This window comes from Protopterus annectens, chromosome 2.part1, assembly GCF_019279795.1.
Source record: "Protopterus annectens isolate FY-2018-M chromosome 2.part1, PAN1.0, whole genome shotgun sequence".
Classification (NCBI taxonomy): domain Eukaryota; kingdom Metazoa; phylum Chordata; order Ceratodontiformes; family Protopteridae; genus Protopterus; species Protopterus annectens.
The window spans coordinates 1,079,923,694-1,079,943,427 of NC_056729.1; the positions used below are offsets into that span (position 1 = coordinate 1,079,923,694).

The 19,734-nt window shown below is 37.0% G+C and overlaps 1 protein-coding gene across 1 annotated transcript in view; it reads right to left on the minus strand.

Annotated features, from left to right (window-relative positions):
• The window catches only part of LOC122794935, a 533,471-nt gene that overhangs the window by 447,941 nt on the left and 65,796 nt on the right, over nucleotides 1-19,734 (minus strand). Inside the window, exon 2 of the mRNA XM_044063530.1 lies at nucleotides 859-970. Coding sequence (XP_043919465.1) covers nucleotides 859-957 — 99 coding nt within the window. The 5' untranslated portion in view covers nucleotides 958-970. The remainder of the gene's footprint in view (nucleotides 1-858; nucleotides 971-19,734) is intronic.

A 19,734-nucleotide genomic window follows, 5' to 3' on the forward strand; every position in this document is an offset into this window, starting at 1 on the left:
ACAAAAAAAAAAAAAAACCAACCCAAAATATTAAAAAAATAAAAGATTACTCACATTTATGCAGGGGGGCAAGCCCCCCTGTACCTCCATGGAGGGTTGTGCCCCCCACCCCTACTTTAATATTCTTACTCCGAAATCGCACTATGTGTGTTTGATGGAGAATCCTAGACCCATATTATATATATGGGTCTACATTGTTTAAATGAAAGCACGTTTAAATGAACGTTACTTACCGAAGCTCATGCCTGTAAAATGCCATTACAATGAATGCACAGACTGCCAAATTTCTTTCAGTGTGAAAGGAACCACCTGGCCACCATGGTAGTATACAGAAATGAAGCCAAACTAAACCCACCAAAGTGCGGGGCTTTGCACCTGCCCCCCTACTATAATATACCAACTCTGAAATTACACTAAGCTGGAGAAAAGACAAAGTTCACCATGGTGCCAAGTGAGTTTAGGTATTTGCAGAAATGACACACAAGAACAGTAATATTATAGTAAGTTACAAAAATGAAAAGCTCTTAGCGATATATTAAAAATACCATCTGATACTTTAATTATACCTCACTACTATATCAAATAGCGTGGTCACTAAAAGGCTAAAACATCTGGAATGTGACTTTTCACTTGTAGAAAACTAGATCTTAAATTGATTTTGTAGAAAGAAAACAGACTCAAGAACACATAAAGAAACTGTACATTTCTTCAAAAGTGTTGCTTAATAGTACACACATTACCTTCTTTATGACATAATTTAAAGAAGATTCCATCTTATTATGTATTTAATTTCAATTAAAATAGTTTTACATTTTATTTATGTCTGAAATAAGAAATACTTAATAACAAAATACTTACCAGTGCATCATAATCGAAATTCAAGTTTATTTGACAAAATGAAGGAGTACAGGCAAGAAGGAATATCAAGAAAAAATACCCCATGATAAGTTTTGCCATCTTCAGAAAATGTCTGCAAATGTTAAGAGAAACAAATGGACAGTATTAATACTCAAGCATTATTTTCTGCAAGAAAAAATAGTGGTCACATTCCAAATGGGTTGCCCTCAATGTAAGTGTACCCTGATTCTGAAAAACTTGTTCTCATTTTTTTTCAGTGACTTACTTCAGTGTAAGGCCTGGCTACAAACAGGCTTATAACAGGGACCAGATTCCAAAAGTCTTGCTCTCACCCTGCTCTTGATATAAGAGTTCACTTACCTGACAGGAATCCGGCCAATGAGATGATTTTTTTCAACCACATTATACAAGCATTTAAAGCTCAGAAGAAATGATTCACTATATCAGAAGAACCATTTAAAAGAGTAGACTAGGATCTATTATTTGTTATTAAGACAACAACCCCTATTAACTATATTTACAAGCCCATTTGCAAATAGCCCATTGAAATGAAGTTTCATTGCATAAAAATATATATTTACATATCTACAATCAATAGAATCCAGAGCATTGCTCTACAAATAAACCTAAAATTAATAAGAATTAGGCTTTAAAGAGAAGTTAAAAATTTATGTTAATGGAATATGTATAGCACATATCTGAAATAATTTAAATGAAGGTTCCAAAATAACTATAATCACTATTTGTCAATATTAACATTAGCAACAGGAAAAGAAGACCACTGTAGGTTTTATACCACAGCTCTCTTCAATTTTTTAGATTAAATGAGCCCTTTATCAACAATTAAACTATTTTTCAGTATTTGCCAAAAAAAAAGTTCAAAACTTGTAGCATCTTTCGTACGAAAATTAAAAAATAATAATCATAAATGAAAAGATACCAAATGAAACATAAACTTGGAAACATAACTCAGACCTTGAATTTACTAGAGTAAGAGCTTTACAACAGATGTAAAAGTGCTTGGTTTCAACAACAGTTATAGCTGTTACTTAAAAATATCAGTCTCAGTTTCCTAGTGTATAATATGACAGCTACAAGAGTGTTGCTGATACACATTTCTGCATTTATTTTTATTATTTTTTATAATATGTGATTTATGCATCAGTTTTGAAGTCATTTTTTTTGTTGTTGTTCTTAAAAGATATAGGAAATTCTGAATATGCAGAGTTGAAATGTATTGTCTCCCCTGGAAATGGGCCACTACCCTGGTGAGACTAACCAGTACAACAAAAGATAAATAAATAATAATAAAAAATAAATAAAAATACATTTAAAAATGTAGACAGAAGCACTTAATCTGGTAAATAAGTTTTTGAATTTCCATGTTTTACTTGGTATTGTTTATTTATTATTATTATTATTATTATTATTATTATTATTATTATTAATTTTTTTGCAGTTTACACCACTGCTGGTTAACCTTTGCCAGTTTGATTTTCATACTTAGTTCAAGTAAAATACAGAATCACAAAGAAACCATGTACATTTTTAGATGTAGCTTATTATGTTTGGTTACTACAGGCAAGCAGAATAACTTAATTCATTCATACAGTAGATCATTATTGGCATTTTAAGGCTAGATTAGTAAGCCCAGTAAGCAGTCCAAAAGCAGAGAAATACACAGGAGCAAGAATTTGAGAATATATATATTTTTTTTTGTTTTGCTCATTGAACATATTACTAATAATGAATGAAAACCAGGTGATAAATGCCCCCCAAAAAATAAAAAGTATAAAGTGAATGATTATTTATGATATGAATACAAGTAGCTTAAGCCAAAAGAGAGATCATCCAGGTATTACATGGTTTAAATAAAGGAGTAAAATTGAATACAGAAGAAGTATTCTAGCTTTCAGAGGAGTAGAAAGAGGATAGCTGCACTTGAACCTGAGAAAGAAATATATTTCTAGTTACTAGGAACAAGGAATAGATGATAACAAAATGAGGAGAAAATGGGAAGAAGACAATGGTGGCTAAACAAGAAAACCAAGAAAAATGTTATGTAGATACTAAAAATTTATGTTTTTTACCAGACAATGTAAGTTTGTTTGGATGTTCTCAGAAATGGAAGTTGTCATGTAAACAGGAAAGCTAGCTTTGAGAGTAGATATTTTAACTTTAATGAATGGCACAGAACAACATATTTTTAAAGTGATAGAAAATGTTTTAAGAGATTTTTCAAAATGAAAGAGGCAAAGTCATCTCTTAGAAGGCATGGAATTTTGTGATTTATGAATAAGGCTTACAATTACTTTTATCGGCTGAATGCTTAATCAAGTAACTATACAAGTGAAACAATAATATTAGTGAATGGGTCATGACACAATTGGAATGTATTGAAAATGTATAAAACAGCCATTGCATAAAGGTGTGTCAAAAACAATGACAGTATGCTTATTAGAAAATAAGGGAGGAGAACCAATTTAAATCTCTTATCCTTTAATACTGCCAAATTTCTTAATTCTGTTAATTTTGATTTCCTAAAACAAAGACAAACCAAGAAATTTGTTCCAACAACTTAAATAACAAAAAAAAAATCAGATCCCAGACTCTCCGCTCAAAACATCTTTAATTTTAAATGTTTTGAATTTTAATTTTTGAATTTTTAATTTTTAATTTTTTAATTTTAATTAAAATTAAAAATTAAAATTCAAAGATTTTTTGAGTGGAGAGTCTGCGATCCGATATTTTTTTGTTGTGTAATTTTGATTTCCTGTTTTCTGTCACATATAAGTATTGTCCTTAAGAATTCAGAGAACCACTCTGCACGAAATATAATTTTTGAAATTCTCATCTGCTCTTTCCAATATCTAACACACTTTCACTTATGAAGAGGTCTAAAAAGGAAATTTTGGGCAAAACACTGGCATGGAAAAATATTTATTTAACTGCTCTGAGAATAGGTTCACTGTGTAATCCATACCAGTCATCATTATATTAATACTTAACATGATATATTGCCTACTGTTAATTATTGCTATTCTTTTTTCCACATATTATTATTCCAATTTATCTCTGTTATATCAATAGTTTACACATTCTGCCAGCCTTATGGTCATGCCACTTAATGTCTGTTTGGTTGTTTCAGTTTTTAAACTTTCATATAGTGTTTTAACTATCCACAGATAAATAAAAAAAATGTTTCAGTGTTATTTGGTAATTAGTGTAACTCAAATTTTAATTAAAAAAGTTTTGATAAAAAATTAAGAGATGATTATAGTATGAGTTATAAAAGATGCAATGACTGTTTGGCATTTGCTTAAAATATGAGTGATGGAAAAATGAAAATAGAAAGAGAAATATACAAGTGTTTATGAGGTGAGTGGACTGGTTCTAGGACACTTTTTCAGCCATAACTCAAACAAATATAATATGTGGCAGTATAATTTGTCAACTGATGTAACTGCTGTAGTCACACACTGAACACTGAATGAATATGTCAATTGTAGGAATATTAGTTATGGGTGGGGACTGGGACTTGATTTGCAATAGTGAGGATGTCACAGAGATCTAGAAAAGAAAAATAACAAATGAGGGTAGATTTCTGAAATAATTTATGAAAATATATACTATGGAAATGTGAATTCAGTAGTAGAATTAGTAGTAGTCAGTAGCGGCTCATGATATCGGACTGCAGGACTGCAACCCCCCCAGCTGTGAACCACAATGGTACAGTCCTACAAATCCTCCATACAAAGTGAATCCGGAATGCTGCCTTTCCAGTCCAGATTCAGCAAGAAGGAAGCAGACTGCTGATTCCCCAGAAGTCTATGCGGTGGATTGGAAGGTGATCAGACTGCAGAGTCAGCAGTCCTGGAACGAGCCGAGAAACCAGAAAATGGAAGTGTACATTCCGGTGTGAATACAGGATTTGCAGGAGAAAGCTGAAGCTGTGGGTTTACTGAAGCTGTTACAGACTTTGCAGGAGAAAGCTGATGCTCAACTTTGCAGGTTTGTTATGGACAGTGAGAACGAAGCTATGGGTTTACTGCAGGAGGAGAGAAGAGAAAGCGGTTACGGATGGATTGCAGGTATGGAAGACTGCAGTGTGTGTGTGTTACAAAGCCCCAGTTGGTTTATACTATTGGTTAGACAATACCTCAGGCTTGAACCCTGTACCTTTGGGGCAGATAACAAGAGTCTGAATTCCCTACCCACCACCATTTCTGAAAGTTTTGCATATTTTTGCCTCATATTTTGATTTGTTCTTTTCCTCGTAAAATCTGTGGTTTCTGATTTTTGAATTCATTAAATAGTTGATGGTGCAGTGGTCACAGCTAGAGGTTCTCTGGTTTGACTCATGGCTGGGCTGTCTTCTGTGTGGAGTCTGCATGTCCTCCCTTTGTTTGTGTGAGTTTGCTCTGGTGTTCTCCAATTTTACAAAGGCATGTGTCTGCAGTATTTCTCCCTAGGCCTCTGCTGAAAATTGGCTTTTGTTCCTAGTCAGACTTTTCTGGTTAACAAATGTTAAATAAATACAACTGACAGGCATTTGAATTTCAGGCTTCATATTATTCAGAAAGTACATAGTAACATAAAACCTTTTATTCTAGCAATTTTCTATGTTTATAAGATGAATATTTGAAATGTGTCCCTATTTTTGGGACTGTATTCCCCCATTATTGGATTCATCCAGGTTTTTTTATGCTAAGGTTGAGAGCTATGGTGATAACTGAATTCACCAAATGGTAGCCATTTAAGTTTCAGTCTTCCTCTCTTTCACAAAACAGCTGATTCGGCATAGTGGTATGTTGCTCTGACTGTTTTGCATAGGGTTCTAGGTTCAAGCCTTGGCAGTGAAATACATGGTGGTAATGCAGCATTTTATTCTAGAAACTTTCCAAGATTACACAAGCAATGTTTAAAATGCGTCCCTGGCTTTTGTCCCTCACCAATACATTGTAGCTTTTTCCAGATTTCTTCTGCTGCAAAGTTGAGATATACAGCTGAGTGTCGAGTAGATTTTACAATGAGCTGAGAGGTGCAGGGGAAGAGAAGTTTAGTGCTGCTTATGTTAAGACTGCTTGCATCATTAATAGCATAACAGGTGGTGTACTTGCTTTTGATGCAGAAGGCTGTGGGTTCTACTCCCACAGTATGTAGATGCATTGCCGTCTTGACAGTGTCTTCTTTGGCAAAGATACTTAGTAACTATGAACCCATCCTTTGTTTGCCATCCATTCCCTACTGCAATATTACTAGCTTATCAATTTTTAATGTAATATAGGCAATTTATTCCTCAAGGGCAACAGGCACTTTATTTGCAGATGAAACAATGAAATATAAAGTTGTATGCTAGCAGCAACCTCTTCATTAGTTACAGATCTTTTTAATGTGGAATTATTCAGATGACTTTTACTTCTGCAGAAATTGTGCATATTTACTGATACTGGTGGATTGTAGAAGTCTGAGTAAACTTTTATGATGGAAATGTTCTCAATTGCGCAGTATTGTCATTATTGGTGCATGCATTTTGTTTCATTGTTTACTGGAAAAATGTTCAAAACAATAAATTAAAACCACCCTCTAACTACTAATTATACAAGGAATATAATTTAATGCAATCAGGAAGGTGCATCACAGAACACATGTATGTTTTGTGTGCAAGGGGCCTATCATTTGAAAATAGCCCAAAGTGAATCTTTATCTGCCACTAGCCAAATGTAGCTTCTTTGAATGTGGGTTTCAATGCTGTTTCAATGGATATGAAGTTTTAAAGTCAGATTGTTTTAATGTTAATTCTGTTTTTGTTCTGAGACTGCATTGCTTTGTTTAGATGATGCCTTGGTGTTCATGCTGTAAAATGCAAAATAATACTTTCAAATGAAGCCCAAATCATCATAGAAGTAAAGCAATATGCACATTAGTGTTTATGGTAAATGGGGTGAAATAGACAAGTAATGGTTCATTGGAATGGCTGCAGGGGGAAGGCTCCATTCGACCATGATTTTGTGAGAGGGAAGGGCGGCAAACTCAAACAGCCCCAGCTGAACTATACCTCTCAACTATCCAAATTTGCACAGAATGAATAGATTTTTGCTTCTTATTTTTGGTTTGTTCCTCATAAAATGTGTGGTTTTCTGGCAAATAATTTAGGAATTAAGTCAGTAAATGACAGACATTGAGTTTCAGACTTCATAACCTTCAGGAAAATGCATGCTAAAGCAAGACATGTTATTCTATTAACTATCTCAATTTATACAAGAGCAATTTTTAGTACTGTTTATATGCTCCCCCAATGTATTTGGCCTTGTCCAGATTTCCTGCATTAACAGGTTGAGAGGTACATGCAAATAAATTGCTTTATAGAATTAAGCATATCCAAACCTCTCAATTGTCCCTGATTTTGACTCAAAATGTTGCTCTTCCCCTAATAATCCCTCTGCAAAATGGCAATTTTGGAAGAAAATGTGGAGGGTTTACAATTAATAAATAACTGTAGTAATCAGAGTTATAGATTATTTTTATTTCTGAAATGCATGTAGATTCTTTTATTTTGACAGCTGCTCAAGTTAGCAGTACTAATATTAAAAAAGTGCCTCTTCTTTGACAGGTTCCCAGCTGTATTGTGTGGCTATTTTATATTTTTGCATCACATTTCTAGTCCAGTTTTCATAAAATTGTGTTTTTTTTTTTTTTTTTGCAAATTATTGGCAAATCGTTAAAGACTGAAGTTAGAAAATAATGACAGACATTTGAGTTTCAGATTTCATACCCTTCAGAAAATTCATACTAATGCAAGACCTACTATTCTATTATCTTTCTAAGTTTATAAGAGCAATATTTAAAAATTGTCCTTGTTTTTGGGCTTTTGTCTCACTTCTATGTATGGCTTTGTCCAGATTTCTTGCTCTGAGGTTGAGAGGTATGACAAATGTGTCAGGGCCATCACAGTCAGCCAGAGACATTTCAAATTGTGACATACTTGTTGCACCCCAATCACCCATGTAGTGACTCTGGATGTGTCCAAGCAAGGCAAGGAGCAGTTATGCAGTATAAACGTGCAGAGTATCCACAAATCCAAGGTAGACACAAGTACTACAGTGGCTTTTCATCTGTCCTTGATTTTGCAGAATGTTCTGGTTTCTGTCATATTTGTATACCGTTGATTTATGCTTATTATTATTCAGAAAGTGCCTGTTGCTCTGTGTTTAAGTAGCAATGCTTTAATGACCATCAGGTAAGCTTGTCTGAGATTGTAAGATGCAAGTAAGCTTTAATAAGCATAATGTTAAAGAACTGCCAACATTAAAAGCATTTCTGTTGTTGCCATGCAGAGAATACTTGCATAACTAGATAACGTATAAGCCTTGGGTATTGAAATGCATATGACAGAATTTGTAATAAAGGACAAGATTACATTATTTTAAGAAGCTCAATACATTTCTTGGAGGCTTGCAGTCAACTTTGCAGGCTTTACCTGTAAGCCAAACAGAATGCCAATCTATTATGTGTGGTCCATAACCTGTGCAATAATCCTTTAAGCGATGTATCTTGAGCTTGTTTCTTGTTTGCTTTTCTTTTTTTACTTTGATTATATTTCCCCATGAAACAAGTAGATAGTTGTTGTCAGGCAGCAGGTCATTTTGGATAAGAAACATTTTTACAAGTGGGGGTATCACAGAGATTGCTACTTTCAGCATGTTACTTGGTACTTTAATAAAGCTGAATATAAATTATAATTAAAACTGCAGTGCAAGAAGTGGTCCAAGTTGAGAGCAGCTTGTTTTTCTTATACTTGATTTTGACTAGCATTCCAGTAATGTATTTAAAAAGTAATTTACGTTTTCATGCCTCACAACCTTTTTGTTTCCATCTAGATATTAAGTAAGCTGTCATGCAGCCAATGCAGTGAAATATTTTTTTTTCTTCTACACTTCATTTTGTCTTGATTGGACTCTCATAATGACAGTTCGGCACCCAGGGCAGCGTATTTAATTAAAGTTACAGTTTTTGTAGTTTTGAACATAGCTGCTCCCCTTTCTATTTGGCCGCGCCCCTTTCCATTGACCCCACACATTCAGCTGTCTCCTGGAGCCCCCCTTTGATTTGAAGTCACCAGCCACCACTGGTAGTAGTAGACAGAATATGAATATTATTATCATGGTACAATAACTGGTCTAGACTAAATAGAAATTATTTTTCACAGGAACATTTGCATTTAATTGAAAGCTTAGACACACATCTAATAACTATTTCAGATCGCACACCAATAAAAACTAAGATAAGAATGCAGGGTAAGGAAGCAAAAATAAGACACTAGCACTTTACTGCCTCCCCATTAAAAACAGAGATATTTGAGGAATGGGTAGAGGAAAGTATTCAAGAGTTATTTGGGAAGATAGAACTATCTTTAGAAGTTAAAGTGTGTGAGTGGGATAAAATGAAAATGGAGTTTAAAATAGAGTAGAAACAAAAGAGAATGAGATATGGTTAAAAAGTAATTGGAATTACTTAGAGGGGTTGACAAAGGTAAGAGTATTGCAAAATAAGGGGGATGTCACAGAACAAGAAGAGGTGCAAATGCAGAGTGCTAAAGACAAAATAGTATCTGTGTAATATGCATGAGTTTAGAAAGATTGCAGTTAAGTAACTATTTTTGATGATAACTACAGAGCACAACAACTTTTAGTACAATGACTTGGGCAGAAGAAAGGGTTACTGCCAAACTTTGGTATCCTAAAAAAGGAAAACTATCCAGAGATCCTATAGAAGTTAATTTAGGTACTTAAAAATGTATAACAACTTGTATAAAGCAGAGAAATGTGAAAATCAAGAAAGAGCACAAATGGCAATATTTATGGAAGACTTAATTATACTAAGGTTAAGAGGAAGATGAGGCTCAACAACTAACAGTTAAGATAGGAGGCTATGAGATAAAAACAGTATTGTATAGTCAATCTTCAGGATAGTCTCAAGGAACAGATGGCATCCCTATGGAAGTTTGGAAGTAGTAGGGAAGAAAGTGGCAATGATCTGGAACATTTTATTTATCAGTATTTAAAAAGAAGGGGGAGGACCATAAGTAGTCACCAATCTAATTTCAGATTGGCACTGTGGCCATTTTTCTTTGTAGACCATAAGGTCTTGTCTGTCAATTGAAGGTGTCCAATTGCTGAACATAAGAATGGTCCATGTTTTTATATCCATGGGCCTGAAACCTATTGATAAGGTCCTTTTTGTAATGTCCATACCTGTCAGGATGGTAACAAATCTGTTTGATATGGAGAAATTGTAATTTGGGGATGTTTCATGTAATGTGTGGTGGGTGAAAGCTGGATGTGTGCAACAAAGAAGGTTTCAGGCCCATGGATATAAAACAGGCACCTTTCTTACAGCCAGCAATTGGGCATTTCAATTGACAGACAAGACCGTATGGTCTACAAAGAAAAATGGCCACAGTGCCAATAGGAAATCAAATTGATGACTACTTATGGACGCAATACCAATACATTGATGGACATTATCAACAGACACTAGTACATACTTCTGGCTGATCATAGACTATCACAGATATTACAAGATAAATACCTTTTTTCCTACTGGAAAGGCAGAACTCTTGGAGTACATTTTAATCACTACAAACATGGTTCCGAAAAGATGGGCTCACAATCTCAAGTCACTTTAACAGGGAACATTTTGATAGCTGTGTCCCCTGTGGACATTGTGTCAAGATGGTCAAAACTAAACAATTTACTAGCAGGAATACTGGCTTGGTCTTTGATATAAAATTTCTAGCTAACTGCGGTACAGATTGGGTAATATACATGGCAACATGCTCATGCTCAGCCTTTTATATTGGGCAAACTTCTCAACCAGTTAGACTTCGGATAGCTGAACACATGAGTGACATTAGGCAGAAAAGAAATAACAATGCTTTATTTAAACATTCTTTGGTACACACCTCAGCAAACTTCAGGTTCACCATTATAGATCAAATTTGTGGTGACAAGTCACATAAACTTGACCGGCACAATATACTCAATACTAAAGAGAAAAAGTGGACCATTAAGCTGGGTGGTTTGTTCCCACCAGGGTTTAATGAACAATTGTAGCCAGACAATCCCCATGAGTATTTCTCTATTATTTTGGTATATAAGGGCATTTGGTATGTGTTTTTCCTTACGCTGATGAAGGCTTACTGAACTTGCCAAAACCGGTCTGTTTTTGTCATGTTTTAACTATTTAATAAAGTATTAATAGGTTTTCCACACCACTATGTGCTGGCTTTTGGTTTTTTGAATCACTTTTAGGCAATTAATTAACCTGAAGGACAAAGTTGCTAAACTTTTTTTGATGAACCTATCAAAGGCTTTGCTTACCATATTACTGGGTAAGGGATCACAGCGAGGGAAATATTTGAACTTTTATTGGCATCCATAGAGACCTTTGCAGGGTCATGCACTGGGTTTTAGTAGAGATACCTCTGGCTGTCTTGCCCTGTAGAATCAGTTTGGCTTTTATGGAGCTGTCTTAAAAGTCAGGGTCCTGAGCTGCTGCTACATGCTTCCTTTAGGATCCTAGGACAGGACAGTTCACCACAAGACTGGGTGTTTCCATTAGCAAGAGCTAAAAAGATGTATTTTTAGTGACTGAGGCTTCTCTATCTTCCTACCAGTTCATGCACATCAAAGTTTCCCCACAGGATGTGTCCTCACTGGGTGAGTCAGCTGAGTCAGAAGACAAGATATCCTCTACATGAGTGTCAAAGCCTAAGAGAGATGTGATCTGGAAGGCATAATCCAAACCTTCTTGGTCACTATCCTGAGGATCGTCTCCTTTTTCCAAAGAGGAAAGCCTCTCTTTCCTTTCATAGGGAAAGAAGAGGGGCATAATTGTGTGTGGTGAGGCAGACAGGCTGCATGGCCTGTGGGCCCTTTGGCATGTTCTGAGCCAGTATGAACCAGTCCTCATGGCCTATCTGAGAAGTGAAGTGGATGTCCCACTTATAGCCTTTTTAGAGGGAGTTTGTTACAGAAAGAAAGTGGGGAAATGTAGCTTATTTTCACTTAATTCTAAGATGAACATCTGCATCCCAGGCATTAAGGCCCAGTCTTTTATACCAGGGCCTCCATGCCAAAACCTTCAATCTCTTCCTGAATTAATATTTTATGAATTACGCCATCTCCATTAGTAGTATTAGTTAGGGTTTATCTTTGCTCACTATAGGTCCATAGATAAGTATTATGCTAGCTGTCCTTGTGGGCCATTCTAAGCCTATCAATTTCCCCTTTGGTACTTGAATTAACCTACCTGTTTGGTGTTAGATTTGCCTTACCCATCCAATGGTCAATAATCACATATCACCCTTAGGGAGAATAACTGGGATCATGCCATAGATAATTTGAAGGGACATATGCATGGGATAAAGCATTTAAGAGCTGCATCTGTGCATTAGTAGCTCAGGGGACAGGCCTGGGGTAAATTTTCTAATAACCATCTACAGATCCAAGTGGAGCTTGAATATGGACAGGGATGAGCTTTGTTTTAAGTGGATGAGGAGTCCTCTGTGAGACTCTGCTGCTCTGGAACAGACTCCTCATTCAGATAAATATTATTTAGGCTACTGGTTTGATATCTAGTGAAGGGCCTTGTTTTGGTCTCTAGCCATGATGACCTCTGAAGACGCATCATCACAGGATGTGAAAGAAGAGGAAGATGACTGATCTTGAAAAGCACTTCAATGTGGTTGGTCACTTTCAGTGGATCAGGTGATTGAGACATTTGAACAGCATCTTCCAGGTCCTGCTCACATTATTCCTATGTGTTTTCTTAGGCAGAAGTTCAAAGGAAACCAACAGGACAGTCTATAACATAGCTGAGTGTGCTAAAGTCTCAAAGTGTTTATATTTCAGGTACAAGTTCAATGTATGCAGCCTAATTCTAAGAGGTTTTGACATAAGTCTTTGGGAGATTTCACAATTCTTTACCATGTGCTCTATACTTAAACAAAAAATACAGATAGTATGGTAGTCCCTGTAAAGGACCTGCCTACCACACCAACACTTTCCATTTTTATTGCTCAAAAAATGAAAGGTAGTAATGGAAACCTCTCAAAACAGCCACATTAATATCAAAAGAAGGAAAAAATGAATTGCCAGCAGGGTTCCTATCTACCTGAGTTACAGATGGATCTATGTGGACATGCATGACTATATGTGATGCTGAACAATGTAACATCTGGATACACAAACTGTAGCAAGAAAATTCTGAAGATAAAACAGGTGTATCATATTGGATATGATCCAGGTTCATATGTAATTACTAGGCTAGCTGCCCTTCTGGGGCATTTTAAGCCTAGCCAACTTCCCTTTTATAGGTGAGAATCAGACCTTGTACCTTGGGTCTGTGAGGTAAACACCTTAACCATTATAATACCCACCAACAGAAATACACTGTACTGGGAAGAAGAATCTTGAGGTCTTGAAGATTGATCGGACAAACAGGTATACCTAGTGCTGAAGTCCCAAATAAAAGGAATACCGGAAGTGTGATCTAATGAAGAACATCTGGCACACTTCTAGCCTATATCAATGCTTGCTACAAAAGGACATCCCACAGAGTTACCTGCTTGGTTAATGTACTCATATCATAGACAGACGAGTCTATACACATAGGTGACAGACCAGCAGGAAATAGTCCACACATAATCTGTTGTTTGTTGTGTGCTGCAAATAATGCAGGATATGCCCTACATTCCTGAGTGATGATGTTCATAAGCAACCCCTTTCACATATAAGAAATGCCCCATAACACTCTCCATGAAAAAAAAAAATCAAAATACAGTGGATTGTGTGTTTGGATTACTGAGCAGATGTCTTCAGTCTGTAGATACCTCAAGAGGGGCACACAATACAGTTCAGACATTTACACCTAGATTTTTGTTTTGCCTGCTATGATGCACCATTGTGCAGATAGCTGGAGCAGCAGGTGAACTTATTGATTGGGCCTTCTACCCCAATCACAGCACCAGCAGCAGTTGAAGGGTGGAACATGCAGTAGCATCAGTGCCACAGCTGAGACCCAGGTGGGCACAATATATTGCAGCACTGGCAAAGAGGTGGCATCTGGTCATGGCAGTGACAGTCAACATCTCTGTGCAACTAACATCACCACATTCACACAGGTTATGGGGTGAGCAGGGGCAGGGCACAGCCATCATCATTTGTTCATGGGGGGGGGGGCACAGTGACAGGTGCTACAATAGTATAATGTAGGGTAAGGTCATTGGAAGTGAATGTAGTAAGCATGATTTCTGGGTGGTTGTGAGGAGTCAGGGATCACTTCCCACAGTGGTAGGGTTGAGCTGCTATAATGTGACCACTGGTGATGTCCACTGTGTTGCCTAGTGGTAGTGGGGCTTAATGCTGCTCCTGACATGGAAGATGTACACTACAGGACAATGTGCATCCTCCCTGATGGGACTCCCATGTGTTGACCCTGCTGAACATCATCATCCATTACCTGGATGACACCCATGAACAAGGAGTGTCAGGCCATGTGTTACCTGGTGACGGGGAAGGTGCAAAACCTGGGTAGAACACTTATCCCAATGGACCATTTTCTGTCTCATCCCTGGACAGTACAACATACAAACAATATGAAATATGACATTATTAAATGGAAGCATGCATAGGGATTAACAGTGAAACATTTTTCAAACAAGCAGTCAACAGTATGACTAATAGCAGTATGACAATGAAACAACTTTCAGCCATTAAACTGTAAGACAAGTTAAATAGTTGTCTCAAAATGCAGCAGACATAGTGACTATTGACTGTATATGGTGTATACAATAAGGTATATGAGGAAGGACAGTAGAAGGGAAAGGGGAACAAAGCTTGGAGGGTTGAGGAAGATGGTGGGTAATGGAGAGACATCACTGGCAGGGTAACGGACTGCAGTATAAAGTAAATGAGAGGGTAAAGGAGGTAAACAGATTTAGGATATGTTAGGTATTGTACAGCACTTACAGCAAGTGTCATGATTCAAATATATATATAGTTTTAAGTTGGCTACAGAAGGCTTATTAGGAAGGGAGTCTTGAAAGGTACTTACTTTCTTCTGCCTGTCAATTTAACTAGCTGATCTACTAACAACACGATTCATGCTCTCCTGTACTACATCTCTCTCTGCTCAAGCCCCACTTATGGTATTACTGAGGATACTACACTCTCTCTCTTTGAATCTCTCTCTCTCTCCCTCTCCCTCTCTCATTCCACCCCAATTTGACTGCAAGTTTCTCCATCTTCACCTTCATACATTAGACCTCCTCTATCAGCCTAACAATTCTAATCTCTTTCAGCCTGCCTCAATGTTCCATGATAACTTCACTAGCTTTCTGTGGAATCCTCTTGTATTTATCATTTCTGTACTGTTCATCTTACTTTTACTTTAATTATCAATACATATTTGTTTCATCCATGCAGCTCAATGCTTACATTTCCCATTGATGTCTGTTTATTTTTCTGTAAATAACTCTGTCCTTCAGACAACATTGTCTCACTGGACAACCTGACACTCTTCGTCACAAACTACTTTTAATGACTTTTTCAGTCTTTCTTCAAATTCTTTGCGAGAGCCTGCTGTAGTCTAACACACTATACATGGACTTAATTTACTAAACAGTAGTTAGTTTATTTATTAATTAGGAATTCTCTTGCACAATCTTTGTTACACATTTTATTCTAAATTTGAGTAAATCTCTTCTTTCTGTCAACTGCATCTAGCAGTTTTCAGAGGAAAAAAGTATTCCCTGGGATTCAGAAACACGGTCTCGGTGACTGCCCCTACTTTGCTGCATTTACCTTTAGGGCATGATGTGGCTCTAAGCTCATTACCAATTAATGTAGCGAAAAGTTGTGTAAAAACAGCAACTGATTAAGAAACTCACTTGCGGCCAGAGCAGACCCTGTGATAGGGGCATATTATATTCCTTAGTATTAGTGAAGTAATGAGGCAATGAAATCTCAGGAATGTGGCTAGTGCACAATCATCAGTGCAGCTCAGTGTGTTTACATGCCACAAATAAGGCAAGATAGGAAAGGAAAGGAAGCTATCAACCTTAATGGGCTCACTGTACTTTTAAATCTATTTTTTGCCAGAATAAAGTATGGAAATGGGAGTGCAGCACAGTATGGAAAAGGAGAAAGCAGGCAGAGGGAAACATACAAGGACACTTGCTAAGGATGAGAGAGAGAAAGGTAGGTTAATGTTTTTTGGGCCAGTGCCTGTTGTCTTTACACCAGTAAGGTAAGATGGGGTAGTAAAGGAGGATGGAAAGTTGAAGGAACGGTAGAAGTGCTAGGGTAAATTGAAGGGGCACAAGCACCAGCACAGAAGACAGAAGACTAATGGGGAAGTGCCGACACACTGACAGAAGGGAAGCACAGTGGATTAAGAGACATCATTCAAACAGAGGGAAGACAAAGGTGTTGGGGAAGCTTGGAAAAGAAACAAGAGAGGTCATAGACACAAAAGGGAGTAGGAACATTGAGATGGGGAAAGGGAGGGTAGGATCCCCAGTACCACCTTGCCTGTGTGTGATTCAGTGGAGGTTTAGACACCACCTTCTACACACTCAGCACTAGGTCCAGGCTCTGATGAAGTAACCAACAGTTGGTAAGAATGTTTCTTTGAAAGCCGCAGAAGGAGCCTTTCCATATGACTAATACAGTCACCAAGACCCTGCTCCACCAGACCTTCCTATCATCTCTGCCATTTTCCTCTGAGTCACATATTTGTCACTTCCAGTGGTACAGTCACCACTGGGAACAACAGCACTCTAGACTTGTGAAGCCCTGCAAGTGGCAGAGCTAAATGGCCTGCCTTATCCATTGGTGATTATGGAGAGGTAGCCCTTGAATGCTAAGCTTCAGATATCCCTAGTAATATTGGGATGGGGGCACTACTGGTACGTGGCATAGCCTCAGGCACTGCTGTATATAAAAGGAAAATAATTGGAGTAAAACAACATAATGACTACCAAAATTTATTTGACAGAAAGGATAGCAACAAAGGGAGGAAGGACAGATCTGTAAACTTACTTTGAAATACAGTGCTAGATAATAATAATAATAATAATAATAATAATAATAATAATGATGATGAAGTTCGTACACTGTGCGTATGAAAAGCTACTTGGAGTGCTTAAGGAATAAAGTTGTTTTACTGACTGCAGTTGCCGTTGTGCTTTCCAGCAATAATAATAATAATGTTAGATTAATTACAACTGCAATTGTCTCATTAGAACACATTACTGAGATTAGCCGGAGTCTACTAGACATGCACAGCTGTAACATAATATGAGCAGCCTCTATAAACTGAACTAGTTGTATGTGCAACTGTTTAACAACTACACTGCCTTTGATTATCCGGTGAAGTTGTGTGCTGTAAGTAGGATGTAATTAGGCATGTCTTCCCCCATGCACAACATATATATATATATATATATATATATATATATATATATATATATATATATATATATATGGGTCTACCTTGTTTCATTGAAACTCATTTCCCTGAATTTCATTTCACCCCGACCACTTCGGTGAAAACTCAAATTACTGAAAACTCATTTCACTGAATCTCATTTCACTGAACTGCAGTTAGTATATATGGCACTGTGTAGAGTACTATAAGGTAAGTAAAAGGTATATGCCATTTTCCCACTGTAGTGCTATCCTGGAGTTAGTATATATAGTTGGGGGGGCATGGGGGGCACAGTTGGGGAGGTGTAACCCCCCACCTTGTTTTACATTGTATTTTGCCACAAACTTCAAAACAATACATTTTAAACAATAGACATGCATAGTTGCAACACCAATGACTAACTCTCTCCGAAGACAATATGTACTCAAACTAAGTGGGGGCCAATGCCCCCCACATACCCCCAACTATATATACTAATTCCAGGATCACACTATAGTGGGGAAAAGGGCATATACATTTTACTTTCCTTTCAGTACTCTACACAGTGCCATATATACTAACTGTTGTTCAGTGAAGTGAGATTCAGTAAAATTACTTTTTAAGTTTTCAGTAATTTGAGTTTTCAGCGAAGTGGTCAGGGTGGAATGAAATTCAGTGAAATGAGATTCAACGAAACAAAGTAGACCCATATATATATATATATATATATATATATATATATATATATATATATATATATATATATATATATATTGTGTGTGTGTGTATATACACACACAAACACACACACACACACACACACACACACACACACACACACACACACACATATATATATATATATATATATATATATACATCCATATGTGTGCATGTGTCTATACATGCACACACACACACACACACACACACACACACACACACACACACACACACACATATATATATATATATATATATTTTTTTTTTTGCTGACTGTAAGTTCCAGTCTGTCAATGGCCACTTCTCCTAACTATGTGAAATTGTCCAGAGCTTTAGAAAGTTAAACTACTCATTCTGATAAGTGCTGTGGAATAATGTGTATCCACTGCAGCTACCACAAGCTCAGGCAGATGAGGCCTTGGTTGAATGTGACATCCAAAGAACATCACATTCAGAAGTGTCCCAATGCTAAACTTTAGTGCCACTAATGAAAAAGGAATCAAAGCAGCCAGGGAGAATAGAACCAAAATCCTTCTGATCTTCCAACTTTAAAGCAAATGTGCTACTAGCTGACCAGTCTGGCACTACTACAGAAAAAGCAAAACACCCAGTAATGAACAAGAACACTACTAAACGAGTACTGCAGAGGTGTAACTAACTTCAACAGCTGGCAGACAATGAACAGTAACCAAAAACTAATAACATATCCCCAACATTTAAATTGTCTATTAAATCTTTATTACTTTATTGCTGACTGTTTCCTGTTGTTATACTGAGAAAGTGATGACTACACCTGTAACTGTATTATAAAAACAGGTGTACTAACCCTTGCACCTGGAAAGGCAGGATAAAATCCTCCCGTACTACAGGGCATTCTCTACTATGGTCATCTGGGATGCAAACATATGGATAAGCACTGTACACTCCAGACAGAATAAAAAAATAATACAGTACATCTCAGGAGCTCTCTCTTTTACCTCTTCTCCTCATTGGCAAAGAGGGTCTGGATGGTGCATGCACTGCTCATCAGTATTATTATTAACCACCTGGCAAGATAATGTCAAGCTTTCACCTTATAGTGGGAGACCCTCATAAAATTTCCCCACCTGACAGCTGTAATGGATTCTATGAAGAAGTAAGAGAAAGATCTTGCTCTCCTGCAAGCACCACAAGGGCACCATTCGACTACCAGTGTCATCAGTAGCCATGACCATAATCTAAATCTCATACCAGAGAATCTTGGGCTGGTATCTCTTAGTCACACTCTCTTAGCCACACCTGTTTTCTATTACAAGAATAATACTGTAACACAAAACAAATTAATAGCTTGGCCAATGGCAGGGTTCAATGTTGAACACACCATTTTGAACATGTTCAAAAAGAGAATGCAAGGTGTAAAATATGGCAGGCACAGTTCTACTTTACAGCATGTACTTAAACTAGTACAAAGCCAGTGCCCTTTAGCAACTCCATTACTAGCAGGTCTAAACAGGGCAGTGTAGGGATTTGCCTTTTGATATAAACACACCCACATATGTGCAATGTGCCTTGGAAGTGCTCAGGTGTGTGCACGATGCTGTGTTGACATGTATGTCAGACTGTGTCTCTAGGCATGATGCAGAAAAAGAGATATTCACAGACAGTCATGAGGTGAGTCCTCATTTGAGACTTATTTTGCAT